General features: G+C 52.8%; 1 protein-coding gene across 2 annotated transcripts in view; it reads left to right on the top strand.

The window, feature by feature from the left end:
* The window catches only part of Pex14 (peroxisomal biogenesis factor 14), a 136,112-nt gene extending 121,295 nt beyond the window's left edge, over nt 1–14,817 (top strand). For both annotated transcript variants that reach the window (XM_075945694.1, XM_075945693.1), the window contains 5 exons: nt 4,402–4,487; nt 7,776–7,878; nt 9,044–9,141; nt 11,866–11,957; nt 13,567–14,817. In XM_075945694.1, the coding sequence (XP_075801809.1) occupies nt 4,402–4,487; nt 7,776–7,878; nt 9,044–9,141; nt 11,866–11,957; nt 13,567–14,020 (833 nt within the window). In that variant the 3' untranslated portion in view covers nt 14,021–14,817. The remainder of the gene's footprint in view (nt 1–4,401; nt 4,488–7,775; nt 7,879–9,043; nt 9,142–11,865; nt 11,958–13,566) is intronic.
* The last annotated feature ends 934 nt before the right edge of the window (nt 14,818–15,751 follow it).

The raw sequence follows: 15,751 nt of genomic DNA, 5'->3' as shown, positions 1-15,751 counted from the left end.
TGTGTGTGCATGTGTGCAGTGCCCTTGGACTACAGAGGCATCAGATTTCCTGGAACTGGAGTTATGGACAGTAGTGAGCTGCCATGCGGATGCTAGGAACCAAACTCGTGCCCTCTGGAAGAACAGCCAGTTCTAGTAACCACTGAGCCATAACTCCAGCCCCAGTTGTATAGCTTATTCAGGCCGGCAAGCTGGCTCAGTGGTACAGGCTCTTGCCACTGAGCCTGATGACCTGAGTTTGGTCCCTGGGACCCATGTGGTGAAAGGAGAGAACAGACTCTGGAAAGCACAGCCACGCGTGGGTGCACTCATGCCCTTAGTCACATATAGGGAGATAAATATATGCAATAATTTTTAAAAAGCTTTTTCATCTTCCTTCCTACCTGGAGCCATCAGGTTGTGGGCCCTGTCTTCTGCCCTCGGACACTGGGCTCTGCAGTGATAGGAGTGTCTCCTGGACTCAGAGTGGGCAGGAGGTGGGCGCCAGGGTCTGCTGCTTCAGTGGAGACTTTTACCCTTGAAGCCATGCAGCGGAAAAGAAGCTTTCGCATCTGAGTTTTTCTCTCTTCATTTTGCCAAGACAGAATTGTATCACACATCTCTAAAACGAGTACATGGCATTTCAGCTTCTAGTCTTTATAGACTCTCTGAACTTTAGGAAAGATCATTCTGGTCCCTTTTCATTAATAATGAAAACCAGGGGGCAATAAAATGTTCTTAACGCGAGCCTGGCAGGAACGCCACGGCAGTGAGGGCGAAGGGTGAGCTGGCAGGGAACTACAGGTGTTTCTCTGGCCTGGGGAGGGCAGAGCTCCTGCATGGTGGACAGCTGTGCAGGGCCTGAGCTCCCAGATCGCAAGCTGCGGAGGCTGCTTGGCCTCAGGGTCTCGATGTCAGCAGAAAGAGGCTGCGCTTGTCCAAGCATGGGAGGTGTGCCTGTGGGGAAGCAGCTGATTCAGCAGGCTGGGGGTCTGCTCGAGTTGTCAGCCTAGTGCAGTTGTCTTCTTGTAGGATACTCAGTGGCCAGTGGCAGTTTGAGAGTTAATGGTGAATGTGGTTTGCTGGTTGCAGCACCATGGGAAGGTGTTCTCTGGGGATTTGGGTTGTGTGGACAGATGTCCCTCTGGAACAAGGACCCTCTCGAAGTGTGGCAAGGTCATTCTTTTATGACATTTTTCTCCTAAAAATGGACTTCCCCTCACTAGGTGTATTTTACACCTGGCGTAACGAGCAGAGCTGACTAGAAGAGAAGGAGCAATGGGAAGACCCACACAAGACTCAGATTTTGCATTTCAGGGTCCAACTAAGAGAGGCCTTGGAGCCTCCTATGGAACTAGAGGGAACTTGCAACACACAGGGTTGTCTGTAACCAGCAAGGCAGTCCTTACCTTCATGGATGGCCTTTTCAGATGTGAGCACCTCATTGGGCATCACAGTGTAGTCCAGACGGAGAGTAGGGACATCCTTGTTAGCCATAACACAGACCCCAGGCCTCACAAAAGAACACATTGACGCCGGGCGGTGGTGGCGCACGCCTTTAATCCCAGCACTTGGGAGGCAGAGGCAGGCGGATCTCTGTGAGTTCGAGGCCAGCCTGGTCTACAAGAGCTAGTACCGGGACAGGCACCAAAGCTACAGAGAAACCCTGTCTCGAAAAATCCAAAAAAAAAAAAAAACAAAACCAAAAAAAGAACACATTGACAAATACGTCTGTGCACACACACACACACGAAACATTTGCATGCCACTTAAGACCATAAGCAGAACTACAAAAAAAAAAAAATGGTCTTTATGATTCTTGTCACAAAGGACTAGTGGCCGTGCTACATAAAAAAGTCTCTCAAAAGTGAGGAGGGGAAGGAATGAAGTAGGAAAATGGAATGCACACAAATAAGATGGGTGCTCATCAAAAGCAGAGCAAAGCACCGTTCTGCTGCTGCCAATCTACGTCTGCTGAATGCACCGAACGGAAGCTGAAACCGTGGCTAGTGGCTGGATTTGCAAAGCCCTATGGAAGGAGTCTGGCCTGTCTCTTGGCATCACAACCATGCCTTCTGACCCATGTCCCTGTGAAGTCTCGGGTTTTCTGACAGCCTCTATGGGAGCTGACACAAGTCAGTGTGTGTGCTGCAGTTAGGGGCCAGAGAGGGGCTCTGTGTGTCAGCAAGCAGGTTCCGTGGAATAGCAGACAGCTCTGGGGAAGACGCTCAGAAGTGGGAGGAAGGGGGAGAATCAGACGTGCACCTCGTGCTTTACACGTGTGTAAACATTCTCTGGAAGGATAGCGTGGAGCTGTGGACAACGGCTGTTTGTAGCAGAGAATGCCTCTTTACAGTACGCTGACTTCTACTTGATGCTTAAACTATGAGTCTTGTCAGAATCTGTAAAATAGAAATGGGAGTTGAAGGCTGGGAGAAGCCATTACATTAATTGCAGTTTTATGGCCAAGATGAGCTGGGCCATGTTGGGGAATCCCAAGTGGATTTCATGAGTACAGGAAAAGAGACATTCTTCCGATACCCTCTTGCCTCTTGAAAATGCTGTTTAGTAGTCCAGATAGAACGGGTGTGCCCCTCACCTTCTTGGAAGTCATGGGGAATTGGCTTTCCTGGCTGGGCCACAGGCCCACAACCCCAGCTCCATGCCTATCCCACCACTAAGCCTGCACGAGACCTCGCTCCTCTCCTTTGGTCCTGAGACAGCAGATGGTGGCAGGCACCTCCGTGAGCTTGCTGGCACAGGTGGAGAGGGAAGGGAGAGGAGGAGAGCTCTCTGAAGCACCAAAGCTGGTTCTAGTCCCCCTCCGAGGGTCCCCACAGTATTCCTGTCCCTCTTTGCTCCCAGGCTTGACTTTGGAGGAAGGTAGCTTCCCCTCAGCCTGTGAGGCGCCCTGTTGGGCAGTTGTTCTTTGGCACAGTACCTTGCTTCATCCGTAACTGCCAAGGGTGCCCACCGTGGTCTCTGTTTTTCCTCTTGGCAGGGCCCCAGAGGCCTGGAGAAAGCAGGCCAGGTTACAGACCCAAGCCCCTCATGAACCCTTCATGGGATGGTAGAGAGCCCACTTGTGTCATGCAAGTAGAATCTCCCTGGCCCACAGAGTATACATCCCAAGACCCCAGTGGAAGCCTGAGACTGGGTGCTCTCTACAGACACAGCCGTGCGAAAGTTTCACTTACAGATTAACAGTAGTAAAGTGTGACTGTGGTAGTATGTTGTCATAAAAGGCATGCCCTCCTCACCCCAGGATCTGACAGCGCATCATTGTTTTTCTTATTGAGGACTTTCATGTTTTTCCCTTAAGGGAAATGCTTAGGCTTTTCTTAGGCAGATTCAAAGCATCTCAGCTCTTGTGCTTTGAGACCATTGTTAAGTGAAATAAGGGTTGCCCAGACTGTGCTGAGATGCTGAGACAATCGGTCTGAGAGGCAGATGGGAATCAGTGGCCCTATACAGTGTGGATACGCTGGGCAGAGCTTGGTGGGGTCCTGGGGGTCAGAACAGGAGGACTCGGATGCCATCATTCTACTTAGAATGGTATATAGTTTAAAGCCTGTGAGTTGTTTCTTTCTGGAATTTTCCATTTACTGTTTTCAGATCATAGTTGCAGAAAGGAAGAATACAATTAAAAAAAAATGGCCAGGAGCCTGGCGTGAGGTGAGGACTGGATGCTCAGTCCACTTCCTCAAAACAATGGCAAATTCTCCTTCTAAAATGTCCTTGACCTCTGATCTAGCCTATTTCCGCCTCCGTGGCCCTTGCAAAAATGTCCCCTACTTCTAGCTTTCCCCAGAGCTATCCCAGTATTCTCCTGGAACAGAGTTGTGATTGTGGCACTTCCTCTCCCAAGTCCTTCACTGCCACCTCACTGCTGTGGGCTGGTACTCTGATGGCCCCGACCTGTCTTCCTCACCCCACACACGCTGGCCTCCAGGACGTAGGCTTTGGCCCTGTCCTTCACCATTCTCAGAAGTTGCTTTGCTTAGTCCTTTGCAGACTCGTGTCTTTAGAACCTGAGGAATGAGCAGAGCAGGGAGGCCCAGGTCACTGTGGGCCCTGGTTTATCCCTCTGTGTGGTGTGTAGTCTCTAGAATGATCCTTGTTCCTTGACCTCATAGGCCAGGCCAAAGATCCTCTGACCCGCACTCAAGGCTGGACCCTCAGCTCACAGCTGGATACCTCTCCTAAGCATCTCAGGGTCAGGTCACTCCTATCTCGAGTGAGGCAGATGGTTCCGGGAGCCTGGGAAGAAGAGAGGAGAGCCTTACAGACGTTCTGATGGTCACGTGCTACTTTCTACAGCTGTGTGTCTCACTTGCCTGCCAACTGAGACACTCCTACTTCTCCACTCCTAGGGAGGGATACTGGAGACCTAGCTTTCTTCCTTTTTTTTTCTACGACTAGGCCCCGGAGGTTCCCGATGGCGAGATTACGGTGCCTTGGCCATCATCATGGCGGGAATTGCATTTGGCTTTCACCAGCTCTACAAGGTAAGTTGCCTCCCAAGGGCAGCAGAATGTTGTGCCCCGCTACCCTTTGGCGCTCAGCCATCTTTCCTGACCCCTGACTTACAGAGGCACTGACCTCAGTGGATGCTCTGCCCTAGAGCACAGAGGCTGTGGTGGAAGCAGGCAGTACAGCAAGCGAAACACAAGGCACACAGGCACTGCTACTCCAGCTTCCCGTGCTGGATCACCCCTACCCCCATCCTCCCCCCTCCACCCCCACAGCATGAGCTAAAAGGCCAGGTGGGTGTTCAGAGTAGCGCCTGTTACCAGTGAGAAGTATGTAAATTTTGGGGGGAGGGGACGGGGGTTTCAAGACAGAATTTCTCTGTGTAGGTTTAACTGTCCTGGAACTCACTCTGCAGACCAGGCTGGCCTTGAACTCATAGAGATCTGCCTGTCTGCCTCCCAAGTGCTGGGGTTAAAGGTGTGCGCCACCACCGCCTGGCCGAGAAGTACGTTTGAGAGACATAGTAACCTCGTGGTTAAGAGCTTGGACTCTGGAGCCCAGTTGTATGTGTTGAACCTGACTCTGTCCCAGAGTAGCGGTTTGTCTGTAAGGCAGGACTAGACCAGATGATCTGACTTCACAGTGGTGTGAAAGTATGCCTACCCACGTTAGTATTCCCACTTTGGGCACAATACTCAGTGAAGAAACAGAGACAGGCTTTGCTTTTGACAGTTTTGCCCAACCTCTGCAGCAAGTATTCTGGGCACAGTGAAGTAGTTTGGGAGCACCGTGTTGCTTAGGAGGTCAGGTGTATTGATGTATCTTCTGGCTGTGAGTGAGGGCTTTCAGCATCTGTAGACTTTACCCAGGAGTCAGTCTTGGGACAGTGCTGGAGTGGTGCTGGCTCGTGGGAAGCCCCTTAGATGGCTTTATTCCACCCTGGTATTTACAACTAGCTCAGGGAGCCCACTTCTTGTTTTCTGTGGATTGTGGTAGCATCTGTATAAATGTGGGATTTTCCCTGAGCCTGTGAGTCAGCCAGCCCTCAACTGTAGAGTTGATGCTTGTAGCAGAGCTGAAGGCACTGAACAAACATCTTCTCCCATAATACCAGTGGAAAGGCCCCGCCTTGATTGGGAGAAGCTAGTCTACAATATGCACAGGCAGGATGGCCACAGCCAGGATGGCCCCACAGCCAGGCCTGCTTACCCTGGAGAGAAGCCATGTTCTCTTCTGAGGTCTCCCACTAATCCAGCGTGGTTTGGTGACTTTTTTGTTTATTTGTTTGTTTGTTTGTTTTTCAAGACTGGGTTTCTCTATCTAGCCCTGGAAGTCCTGGAATTAGCTTTGTAGACCAGACTGGCCTTGAACTCACAGAGATCCACCTGCCTCTGCCTACTGAGTGCTGGGAAAAAAAGGTGTGTGCCACCACCGCTACCCGGCAACTTTTTTTTTTTTTAAGGACCCTATTGAATTCCCAGGCTTGCAGTGTAGATTTTAGCACAGGAAATGTGTGTAAACCTTGCATTGCATTCTTGGATTCTTAGTTTTTGACTTCATAGAATAGATAATGACAGAGTTGTGGCAGAAAGTAACTCTTCAGTGTAGTGTCTGTTGCCAGAATAGCAATTCCTGTGCAGAAATTCAGAAGCTTGGGACATCCGCTGCTGAGCTGCTGTGTTGCCTTGTGTGCATGGGGCAGCTGCAGACAGACGCCAACACAGAGTGTCCTGTGAACAGCACATGATTGTCCCATCGCCTGCCCCCACCCTCCAAGAGAACAGGAGGTGTGACACTTGGGTTCAGATGTGACACAGAGATTGTCACCTGTTTCTGTGCTGCTCTGGCCACCAGCCTGCTTTAAAAAGAAAGGAAACATTGAAGTGTTGGTCACAATGGTGGCACAACAATGTCTTGAGCATCTTCTGGTACTTTTCTTTAAGTTTTTAAAAAGTGGGGGACTGTCTTGCCTTCTATAGGCACAGAGATTTAGCCAGAACAGTGGTAGCACTCCCTGCTCACAGGCTCTGGCCCGAGGAATTGGGGGTAGCTGGTTGTGCGACTGAGAATTTCTTGACTTTTATACTTAGGAAACGTCAGGCTGAGTTGATGAGTTCCGCTCTGTTGTGGGTAATAACTCACACTGTGGCTGCAAAGCACTTTGCAAAATAGAAACGGCTTCTGTGTACATGCTAAGTGGTGAGCTTCACTCGGAGTTTCTCTTGAAATGAGTTCTCCCACAAACCCCCATGAGACTTGCTTTTCTTCCCTAGTACAGAACCCATAATGGAGAACATTCTCTCTGTTTTTCCTGTCTGGAACCCAAATAAACAGAAAATCTAAGTTCTCTCTGGGTACCACTTGCCAGGCTTGTGTGCTTGGCTGAAACAGTGTCCTCTCAGATTGGTATGGACCTCGCCTCCCTAGAGTGGGGGCCAGAAGGTCTCCAGATCCCAAACTGCTTGGTGGCAAAGCACAGCCTCTCCCATCTGTTCTCCTAGCACGTGCTACTGCTACCTCCAACCCCTGTACTTCCTTGTTCCACTCCCTACAGATTTCCAGCTGTGCCCCCCTCTTTCCCAAAGGATGGGGAGGCTGGTCATAGGTGTTCCTGCCTGGTAGCCCTGCAGTCAGCAGCCTTGGCTTCCTGTGTCCCTGGTGCAGTTTCTCCTCTGCCTGTCTTTCAGTTCTGGGAGGGTCTAGACTGTTTTGGCTTCCCGTGAAGAAAGCCCCTTCTGATGTTTAGAAGAGTTCAGGGTGCCCTCTTTATTCCCACCGTGGAAGATAACCACCCCAGAAGCTGTTGATTTTCCCCCTTTCTCCAGTAACCTTGTGTTTACGCAGATCTAATGCTGTTTCTGGATGGGTGAGGCCGTTTGTTTCATTCACAAAGTTCAGGTGTTAAAGATTCAGAAAGAAACAGTGAAAGCTGCTTTGCTCTCCCCCAGAGCCACCTACCACGGGGCCAGTGCCTGGCTGTCCTCTAGCCCTCTGCAGCCTCCTTAGAACTTTTCAAGTAGAATTTACAACATCGTAGACATATATATCTAAGAAAAGTAAGTGAAAGGGACAAGGGACAGCTCAGAGACCTGGCTCGGCCTGTGCTAGGCACCCCTGACTCCTCCTCCCCTTCTCTTGGTCTTTGTCCTTGTTCCCGCAGAAGTTCTTAGGAGGCCGTAAGCAGCCCCGTAACTTTCTCAAGCACCTTTTTTCTAGTATGGAGTGTGTTGGGACTGGAGTGACCCGCAGAAGATCAGGGCAAATTGGGTGGTGGGATTTGAGAGGCTGGTGTGGCCACCTCCTCACCTGGTTCCTTCATGCAGAAGTACCTGCTGCCCCTCATCCTGGGAGGCCGAGAGGACAGGAAGCAGCTGGAGAGGATGGCGGCGAGTCTCTCCGAACTGAGTGGCAGCGTGGCCCAGACAGGTAAAGATTAATGACTCCATCAAGTCACCCCTCAAAGCCCCCTCACGCAGCCCCTTTCGGCCCCTCCCTCTCCCTCCGTCTCCACTCTGTGGTGACTTCATTTATCTGCTCTGAGAATCTGTTCACATTTGCAAATGAAGCCGCCGTCATTTCGGTTTAATTTGAAATTGCTTGTTTACTGTCGGCGCGGCCTCAATTAATTATGTTTTTACGGAAAGGCTCCCAACCTCAGAATATTAATAAGGGGAATAAAATGACAGCCTTTCTAAGGGCTGTAAAGTTCATTTTTAATTTCTGCTTCTATGAGGTTTTCAGGGGGGTTTTCAGTGATTTCCCCCTTCCCTCGAAGAATCCAGTTGCAGGGTCAAGAGAGTCTGTAATTACTGTGGCTCCCGGGACCCCTGCCACCTCCTCTGTTATCGACTCCATGCCGATGGCACTCAGTACCTGCTGCCCCAGTGATGGCCCAGATTAGCTGGGACCTGTTGTGGCAGAGGTGGTTCTTCTCCTTTATGAACTTGTTTACTAAGTGGAAGCTGCACATCTAAACCTTGAGGCAGGGAGAAGAGTCACCTGTCCCAGGCAGGAGTCAGCCCCTCACTGGCACCTGTGCAGAGCTGTCTGGAGTTCTCTAACTCGTCTGTCCCATGGGCCATTGCTCCTAGGAGGCAGGGACATAGTAGTAGTCACATGGTAGAGCGGCCTTGACAAGTCCTCAGTGGGGCAGAACAGAATGGAAAAACCAGCGCAGGTGGGACTTGTACTTTCCCATTCCTGGATATGGCAGAGACCTGAGTCTCAGTTCTCCTGGGACTGAAGCTACCCTAGAGCCCCCAAGGCCACTGTGAGTCCGGAGAGATGAATGATTGGAGCATGGCAGGAGCTAGAGAGCCAGGCACATCACAGCCAGGCGTAATTAGAGGGGAGAGGTTTTGGACGGATGTACTGTTGACCACGGACAGGCACACAATGGAAAGATGAAGGAGAAACACCAGAGGTTACACACAGTGCGGGTGGATCACCCCAGGCACAGATAAATTATCTGGGTGTGGGGGCAGGGCCTACAGATAAATTACACATAGCAGGGAGGCGGGCAGCTTGCAGGTATGTGGGCGAGGAGGGAACCTTGGGCACTGACTACCAGATGTAATGCTCTCTTCCCCAGTGACTCAGGTACAGACAACGCTGGCCTCTGTCCAAGAGCTACTGAGACAGCAGCAGCAGAAGGTCCAGGAGCTGGCCCATGAGCTGGCCGCTGCCAAGGTACTTATCTTTGGACCCTTGGGTCCCCAGGCCCAGGTCTGTTCCATTTAGCTCTAAGGTCTCCACCTGTCTACTGTATTCTGAGGGCCTAGTGTCTTCCGCTTGTCATCTTCTGTCATGGGGTTACACCTCAGGCTGACGCTGTCCTCCATTAAAGAAGCGGGGCACCACTGCCTCAGTGTAGCATTAACCATCAACAATGATATTCCTGTTTTTGTGCCACCTCCTGACAACAGGAATGAAAAGCCACCCTCTGCTGCTGGACTTTTGATGGCAGGCGTGCCCCGGCAAGCTGTGGGTCACAGCCTGGCCAAGGAGAAGTCCAGGCAACAGAGAAGCGCACCACGGGTGGTTTCCTAGTTCCCACTCTGCCGAAGGTGCTGGGCTCAGCCTTGCAGTGGGCAGTTCCTAGACCCAGAATCCATGGGGTCAGATGATCTGAAAGGAATTAGAGCCAACCAGGGTTGACTGAAGTGCTTTCCATGCCTCGCTGCTTAGGTCTGGAGCAGTCTGCTCAACAGCAGACTGGGGGGTCAGTCTGTCTGGATAAAATCCTCACTCTTCCCTTTGCCAGCTGTCAGACCACAGGCAAAAGTTGCGTATGTGTTCTGAGTCTGTTTGTAAGATGGAGCTGGGACAGTATCTACTTTGTTGTGTGTCTTCTGTGCTTAAGAGTGGTGTCTGGTACTAGTCAGAGCCGAGGATTCGGGTCCTCAGCTTTGGATGTGAAGTGTCATCCCCGAAGCACCGATCTTAGCTAGAAGGATCTGAGAGGCAGCATCTACTGGGTCCATGGGACCCTCTGGAAGATCCCGCCCGAGCTGCTGCCAGGGGTGCTGAGCAGACTGCACAGCTGGACTGCAGATCCAGGAAACTGAGCATCTTTGCACTTGTGCTGGAGCCCAGGGTCCTTGTTGTAAGGAAAGTTCCCAAGAGCCCTCTCCCAACATCCATTCCATTTTACACACAGGCTGTCTCACTTCCTGCTCAGGTGACTGGGTGCTACCCTGCTGGGCTGTGTGTCTCCTCCAGGCGGCTGTAAAGCAAGCAGGAAGGCCATGTGCCCCCATTTGACTGTTATCATTCAGATCTGTGGCCTGCCAGTGGCCAGCAGCCATTCCGGAAATTGGAAAAGTGTTCTCAGGACCTAAGCACGAGATGAAGACCACGTGTTGTACTTTAAGAGGGTGGGGCTGGCTGGCTTGGGGGTCTGGGAGGGTCTGCAGTTGTCACAGCTCCCGCCCAGCAGAGCGTTTCTCTGTTCTCCTAGCCGAAGTGGGGCTCTGGCCTGGCACCCAGGCCCACAGTATGTGCGGACTCCTCTTACCCCATAAACCAAAGATTCAAGCTATGTTTTCTCAGCTGTAATGTAAGTTTTTATATCTGCCTTCCAAACTCCTACTGGAGTACTGTAAAAAATGAAAAGAAGAGCTTTAAGTAATTAAAAACCTACATAAAACGGAAGCCTGCGAGTTTGCTACAACTGTTTTTTAAAGAGACTGGCTAAAAAGCCCCAGATGTCAGGTTTTATTTCTAAATCCTGGCATCTGGCACCATGTGCGTTTGGAAATCTGAGTCCTTTGTGGCCAGTGAGTGGAAATCGCTCCCTTGTTAATGGGCTTCTGTAGCTGTCAAGGGCTCGCAGAAGCCAGAACAGTGGCTCCCGGGCCTTGTGGTCTGGTGTACAGACCCTATGGCGATGCGTGTGAGGACATTGGCCGCTCCTGCTCCCTCTAGATTCCCCCAGTCTTCCTTTCTGAGACCAGCAGCGGAGAGGTTTCTTCCCGCAAAAGTGTGCCCAGTGGGCTGTCTAGGCTAGCCTAACGTACCCCACCTTGTCAGGAATCATGGTATATCCAAGGGTGTCCCTTCAGTAGCCTGGGGAGAGTCTGGTGAGTTGAGAGCCTCCTGCCTCTCATGCCTGCCCACACAGACCACGTGGCCATCCACAGCCCTGGCGTGTAAACCGCTGCCTGGCCTTTCCTCTTCACACTGTAAAGCATGACTCGCTGACGTTTAGTGGGAGGAAGGTGCCCTACCCCTGCCCTTTGGAGGCCAGGTTGAGGCCTTCTCACCACTCAGCCTTGATTTGTCCCAAAGAATAAATAAGATTGGATGGCGTGGGGTTTGGCTGGGGGAGTCCTTGTTGACCCTGGGAAGGCCCTGGAGACCCGAGGTCATCGCCAGAGCAGAGATCCCAAGCACCATGGAGACTACAGTAGGGTGAGGCTGCCATCTTGCCCTGCTTAAAGGCAGAACTGCAGACAGTGGTCTCTCTCCAGCTGTGCTCTGTCCATGGCCTCTCCTGACTGGTTTAGCCCTGATTTCTGGGGGAACTGGGTTTCAGGGTGGTGGTTTAAATGGAAGTTTCAGGTATTCGACAGAAGTGGAAGATTCTCATGGCTACAAAAGCCTCCACTGTCACCTGCCACTGTGAATATGCCAGTGTCTGTGGGAGGGATAGGGCTTGTTTTGTTATTTTACACCACACTGTAGTGCCAGCCTACGGACATGCAGTGATCTTAGCGTCAACTGTATACCCAGACAGGGTTTGGGGACTGTTTATTCTAGGGTGTTGTCACGGGCAGGTGTGACAGTGATAGAGTGGGAAACAGAATGGCTTCCAGCTGCTGCCCATCCAGGTCCTTCTAAGTCCCCCGACACCTGACCCAGGCTGGCAACAGGCACCATTATGACCCATGTTCCCTGTGTTCTGACTTTTAGGCCACCACGTCAACCAACTGGATCCTGGAATCCCAGAACATCAATGAGCTCAAGTCGGAAATCAACTCCTTGAAAGGGCTTCTTCTGAATCGGTAGGAGGGGACGCTTGGGGCTCAGTCTTGTCCAGGGTCAACCTGGTGGGGATGTGACTTGTGGGCTGGCCCAGCAGCCATGGGCGGGACAGGACCCTCACTTAGCTGGAAGATGAAGATCCTGCCTCCCCTCCCAAGAGGCCCTCCCACTTCAGGAGGACAGTGTCCACAGCGTCGCATTAGAAACCGATTGAGAGGGACAGCGCTGAGGCAGAGAGCAGGGAACTTGACTGACACAGGGCACCTGGAGGCGTCCACTCCTTCCTGAGCATTGCACCTCTCTAGGCAGCCTTGTCTCGACAACACCCCCTGAGCTACAGGGAGTGAGAGCTTGCAGAATCAGAGTCAGAATAAGCGCTGCCCCCATGAAGCTTCCCGGTGCCCCCTGTAGCAGCAGCACATTGTTCTCAGGGCAGCCCTGATTGGGGAGTTCCCAGTTCGAAAACTTGAAGGGCAATGCCCAGGAAGCCGGAGTGAGCAGTCAGTCTGCCTGAGTGTGTCCTAGCAGGCTGGGCCTGAACATGTGTGTGTCTACTTGGCCAGAAACAAGACCATGACACCCAAGGTGGGCTTTATAGGGGTGCAAGGACGGGGTAAGGAGTGCCGTGGTGAGCCCAAACTGGAGGACTGTGCTTCCTAAAGCCTCCTAAACCACAATTCTTGGGGGTGGGTGGCACAGGACAGATGGACGGACAGACATGGATCTCTACAGCAGATATGGGCAATCCAGGCAGGGCAGGCAGGTTGTTCTTAGAAGTCTTTGGCTTTCCAAACTTAGCAGAGAGGTGACTGTGTGACTAAGGGACGCATGCAGGCCGTGGGTGATACTCAAGCCAAGAAAACGACAAACAGAGTTTCTTAGTGCGTTTATGTGTTGATGAGTGCTGCCACCGGGTGGGCTCTGGGTCAGAGGCTGACTCTGCAGCTGATGCTGGAAGGTGGCACAGCCCTGGACAGGAGCAGGCTGTCCTCCCAGCCTGTCATAGAGCTCCATTTCTGAGCCATGACCACGCTGACCTGACTTCAGATACGTTCTGGCACGGGTGTCACTCTGGGCAGGCTGCTGATCCGGAGCCTGGAAGGAGAACTGGCTTCTCCTTGGGCTCACAGGTTTCCAGCAGAGGGTTCTAACGTCACCTTTTGCTCTTAATGCCTCTGCGCCCTGACCAGTAGCCAGGGTTCCCCCCTGCTGCCTTGTGCTGAAATGATGAACGCACTAACTAGGGTTCCTGTGTTCCCAGTCTTGGTCTCTTTGGCTTCCTGTTTTGTCCCTGTGTAGCCACAGGAGTGGAACAGGGACAGTGTTGCATAGGGTGGGGCAGGCCCCAGAGTGTGTTGCACCTCCAGCTGGCAGACCAGCAGCTGCCAAGGCAGGTAGGTCCTGCCCTGAGGTGGTGTAAGGCTGCATTAGGACAGTGTTAGCACAGGGCACTTCCGGTATCCAGCTTGACTAATGAGACCTCAAGTCCCCTGCTTTGTGGCCCTGGAAGAACTGTTCCCATCCCTGAGCCTTCGGGGATCAGGGATCAAGGGAGTGTGTGACTCTGGAGCCTGAAGTGATCTATCACCAACCTCTGCCTACTTCCTTTTTTTCTTCTTCCACTGCCAGGAGGCAGTTCCCTCCCTCCCCATCAGCCCCGAAGATCCCCTCCTGGCAGATCCCAGTGAAGTCTCCGTCACCCTCCAGCCCTGCAGCCGTGAACCACCACAGCAGCAGTGACATCTCCCCAGTCAGCAACGAATCCACATCATCCTCTCCTGGGAAGGAGAGCCACAGCCCTGAGGGCTCCACAGCCACATACCACCTGCTGGGTCCCCAGGAAGAGGGTGAGGGGGTGGTAGATGTCAAAGGCCAGGTGAGGATGGAGGTGCAGGGTGAGGAGGAGAAGAGGGAGGACAAGGAGGACGAGGAGGATGAGGACGACGATGTGAGCCATGTGGATGAGGAGGATGTCCTCGGGGTACAGAGGGAGGACCGGCGGGGCGGGGACGGGCAGATCAATGAACAGGTAGAGAAGCTGCGGAGACCGGAGGGTGCCAGCAATGAGAGTGAGCGAGACTAGGGCTGGCACTTGCTTGTCCGCCTTTCCAGCGACCCAGGACATCAGTGGCAGGTGGGCATGAGTCGTGGCTCTGCCTCCATGAGGGTGGCCAGCAGCCCAAGCAGGGATGGGGCTGTCCTAAGATGCAGCAGTGTGGGGTTGTATTTCTGTTCACCAGCCTCTCAGACACCTCCCCCGGCCTCAGCCCTAGCCTCGGCCCTGGTGGCTCTGGCTTTTCACAGCCAGACAGAGGACTCAGGAGCCTTGTGCTCAAGCCCCTGCTGAACCCCTCCTGGACAGGTGTCTTGTCCAGGTGTGTCCTCTGAGTATCTTGACTACCTGACACCGTGCATGGCATCTCCTGCCTCCTGTCACCTTCGTGCAGGGAGAACTATGCCCCCCTTGGTCTTGCTGTCTCCCACTGAGCCCTGGCTGGCCTGTGGTTTTTTCTTTGCCTGTTCCAAAAGCCAGAGCCCTGGACCTGCCCTTCATTTGTGGGCCTACCAGGACCCAGCCTCCCCACAGCAAGGTCCTGGCGGACAGATGCTGCCCTTGGGCACCTGTTTCCAGCCCACCTGCCCTGTTGTCCTGTATACTACACAAGAGCATCCTCGCTTGCTGTGTTACGGTTTGCCTACTCGGTGGTGAGCGTGCTTCTCCCTCCTGCAGTGGAGCCAGGCAGCAGGGCCTTCCTGACCAACAGCCACGTCTGCTCTTCCCACCGAGAAACACATGTTCATTTATGTGATCATGTATAGATTTCAGAATATAAGATATGACTGTACATAATTGTAATAAATATGAGTTGCCATATTTAACTCCTGGCTCTGACCTCATCTGCTACCACCTGCGTCTCTGAGGTGAGTCTCAGTTAAAGCTTCACCAGGTGACCACCAGAGTAGGGCCCCGAGGGACAAGGGCTCCCAGGGACCTGTCAGAGCTGCTCACCCAGGACTGGAGGGGCTCCTTCCTTGCGCTGGTGTCTGTGGAGGGCGACATTCCCCTGAGAGCAGGAAGGAAGGGACTCGTTACTGTATATAGACCTGCTGCTGCGGGATGAGCTGCCTTCCTTAAATGGATGCACATTCCCCAGGAGCCCGTCTGTGCTCTGCTAGTCCCTCGCCTGCTCGCTCAAGCCCTCCCTGTCTCCCTTTAACCTTCACAGTGTGCTGAGCTATGACCAGAAAGCTGGGGCAGGAGGAGCATTCTCCGAGGGACACTCTCCACTCCTTCCAATGGGGTCTGGCCAGGCCTGGAGCCATGGAGAGTTAGCCTATCATGTGCCTCGCGTGGGTGTGGGCCTGAGAAGTGGAGCGTGCCCAGTAGTGGCCACTGCTGAAGGCAGAGCCACACAGCAAAGCACCTGTCCCTCCAGCGGACTTGCAGGCCACTGCTCCCCATTGTCCTGGGAAAGGAAGGCAGGACATATAGTATAGCTGAGGGGTGTGGCTTTGGGCTGTTTTGTCCCAGATGTCTACCTCCCGGTACTGTCTCTGTCTCAGGTCTCCCCTTTATCCCCCCGCATGAATCCTCTGGGCTGGATCTCCAGCCTCCTGGTCCCTGGATAGAAGCAGAGCTCTGGAAAACGCGCCCTGCAGTCATTCTTCTTCTCATGTCCCTGATGAAGCCATGTTTCTTCACTCCTGGGGACCACATTCCAGCATGGCTGGGGGACCTTGTTCTCCCAGGAACCCCAAGGAGTCCTAGTGTCAAGAGGCAGGTGGGTAGACTGAGCTGGGCCATCAGAGGGCT

This window comes from Microtus pennsylvanicus, chromosome 13 (genome assembly GCF_037038515.1).
Source record: "Microtus pennsylvanicus isolate mMicPen1 chromosome 13, mMicPen1.hap1, whole genome shotgun sequence".
NCBI lineage: Eukaryota > Metazoa > Chordata > Mammalia > Rodentia > Cricetidae > Microtus > Microtus pennsylvanicus.
Note: the sequence above shows the minus strand (reverse complement) of the source record. Positions and strands in the feature narration are given on the sequence as shown.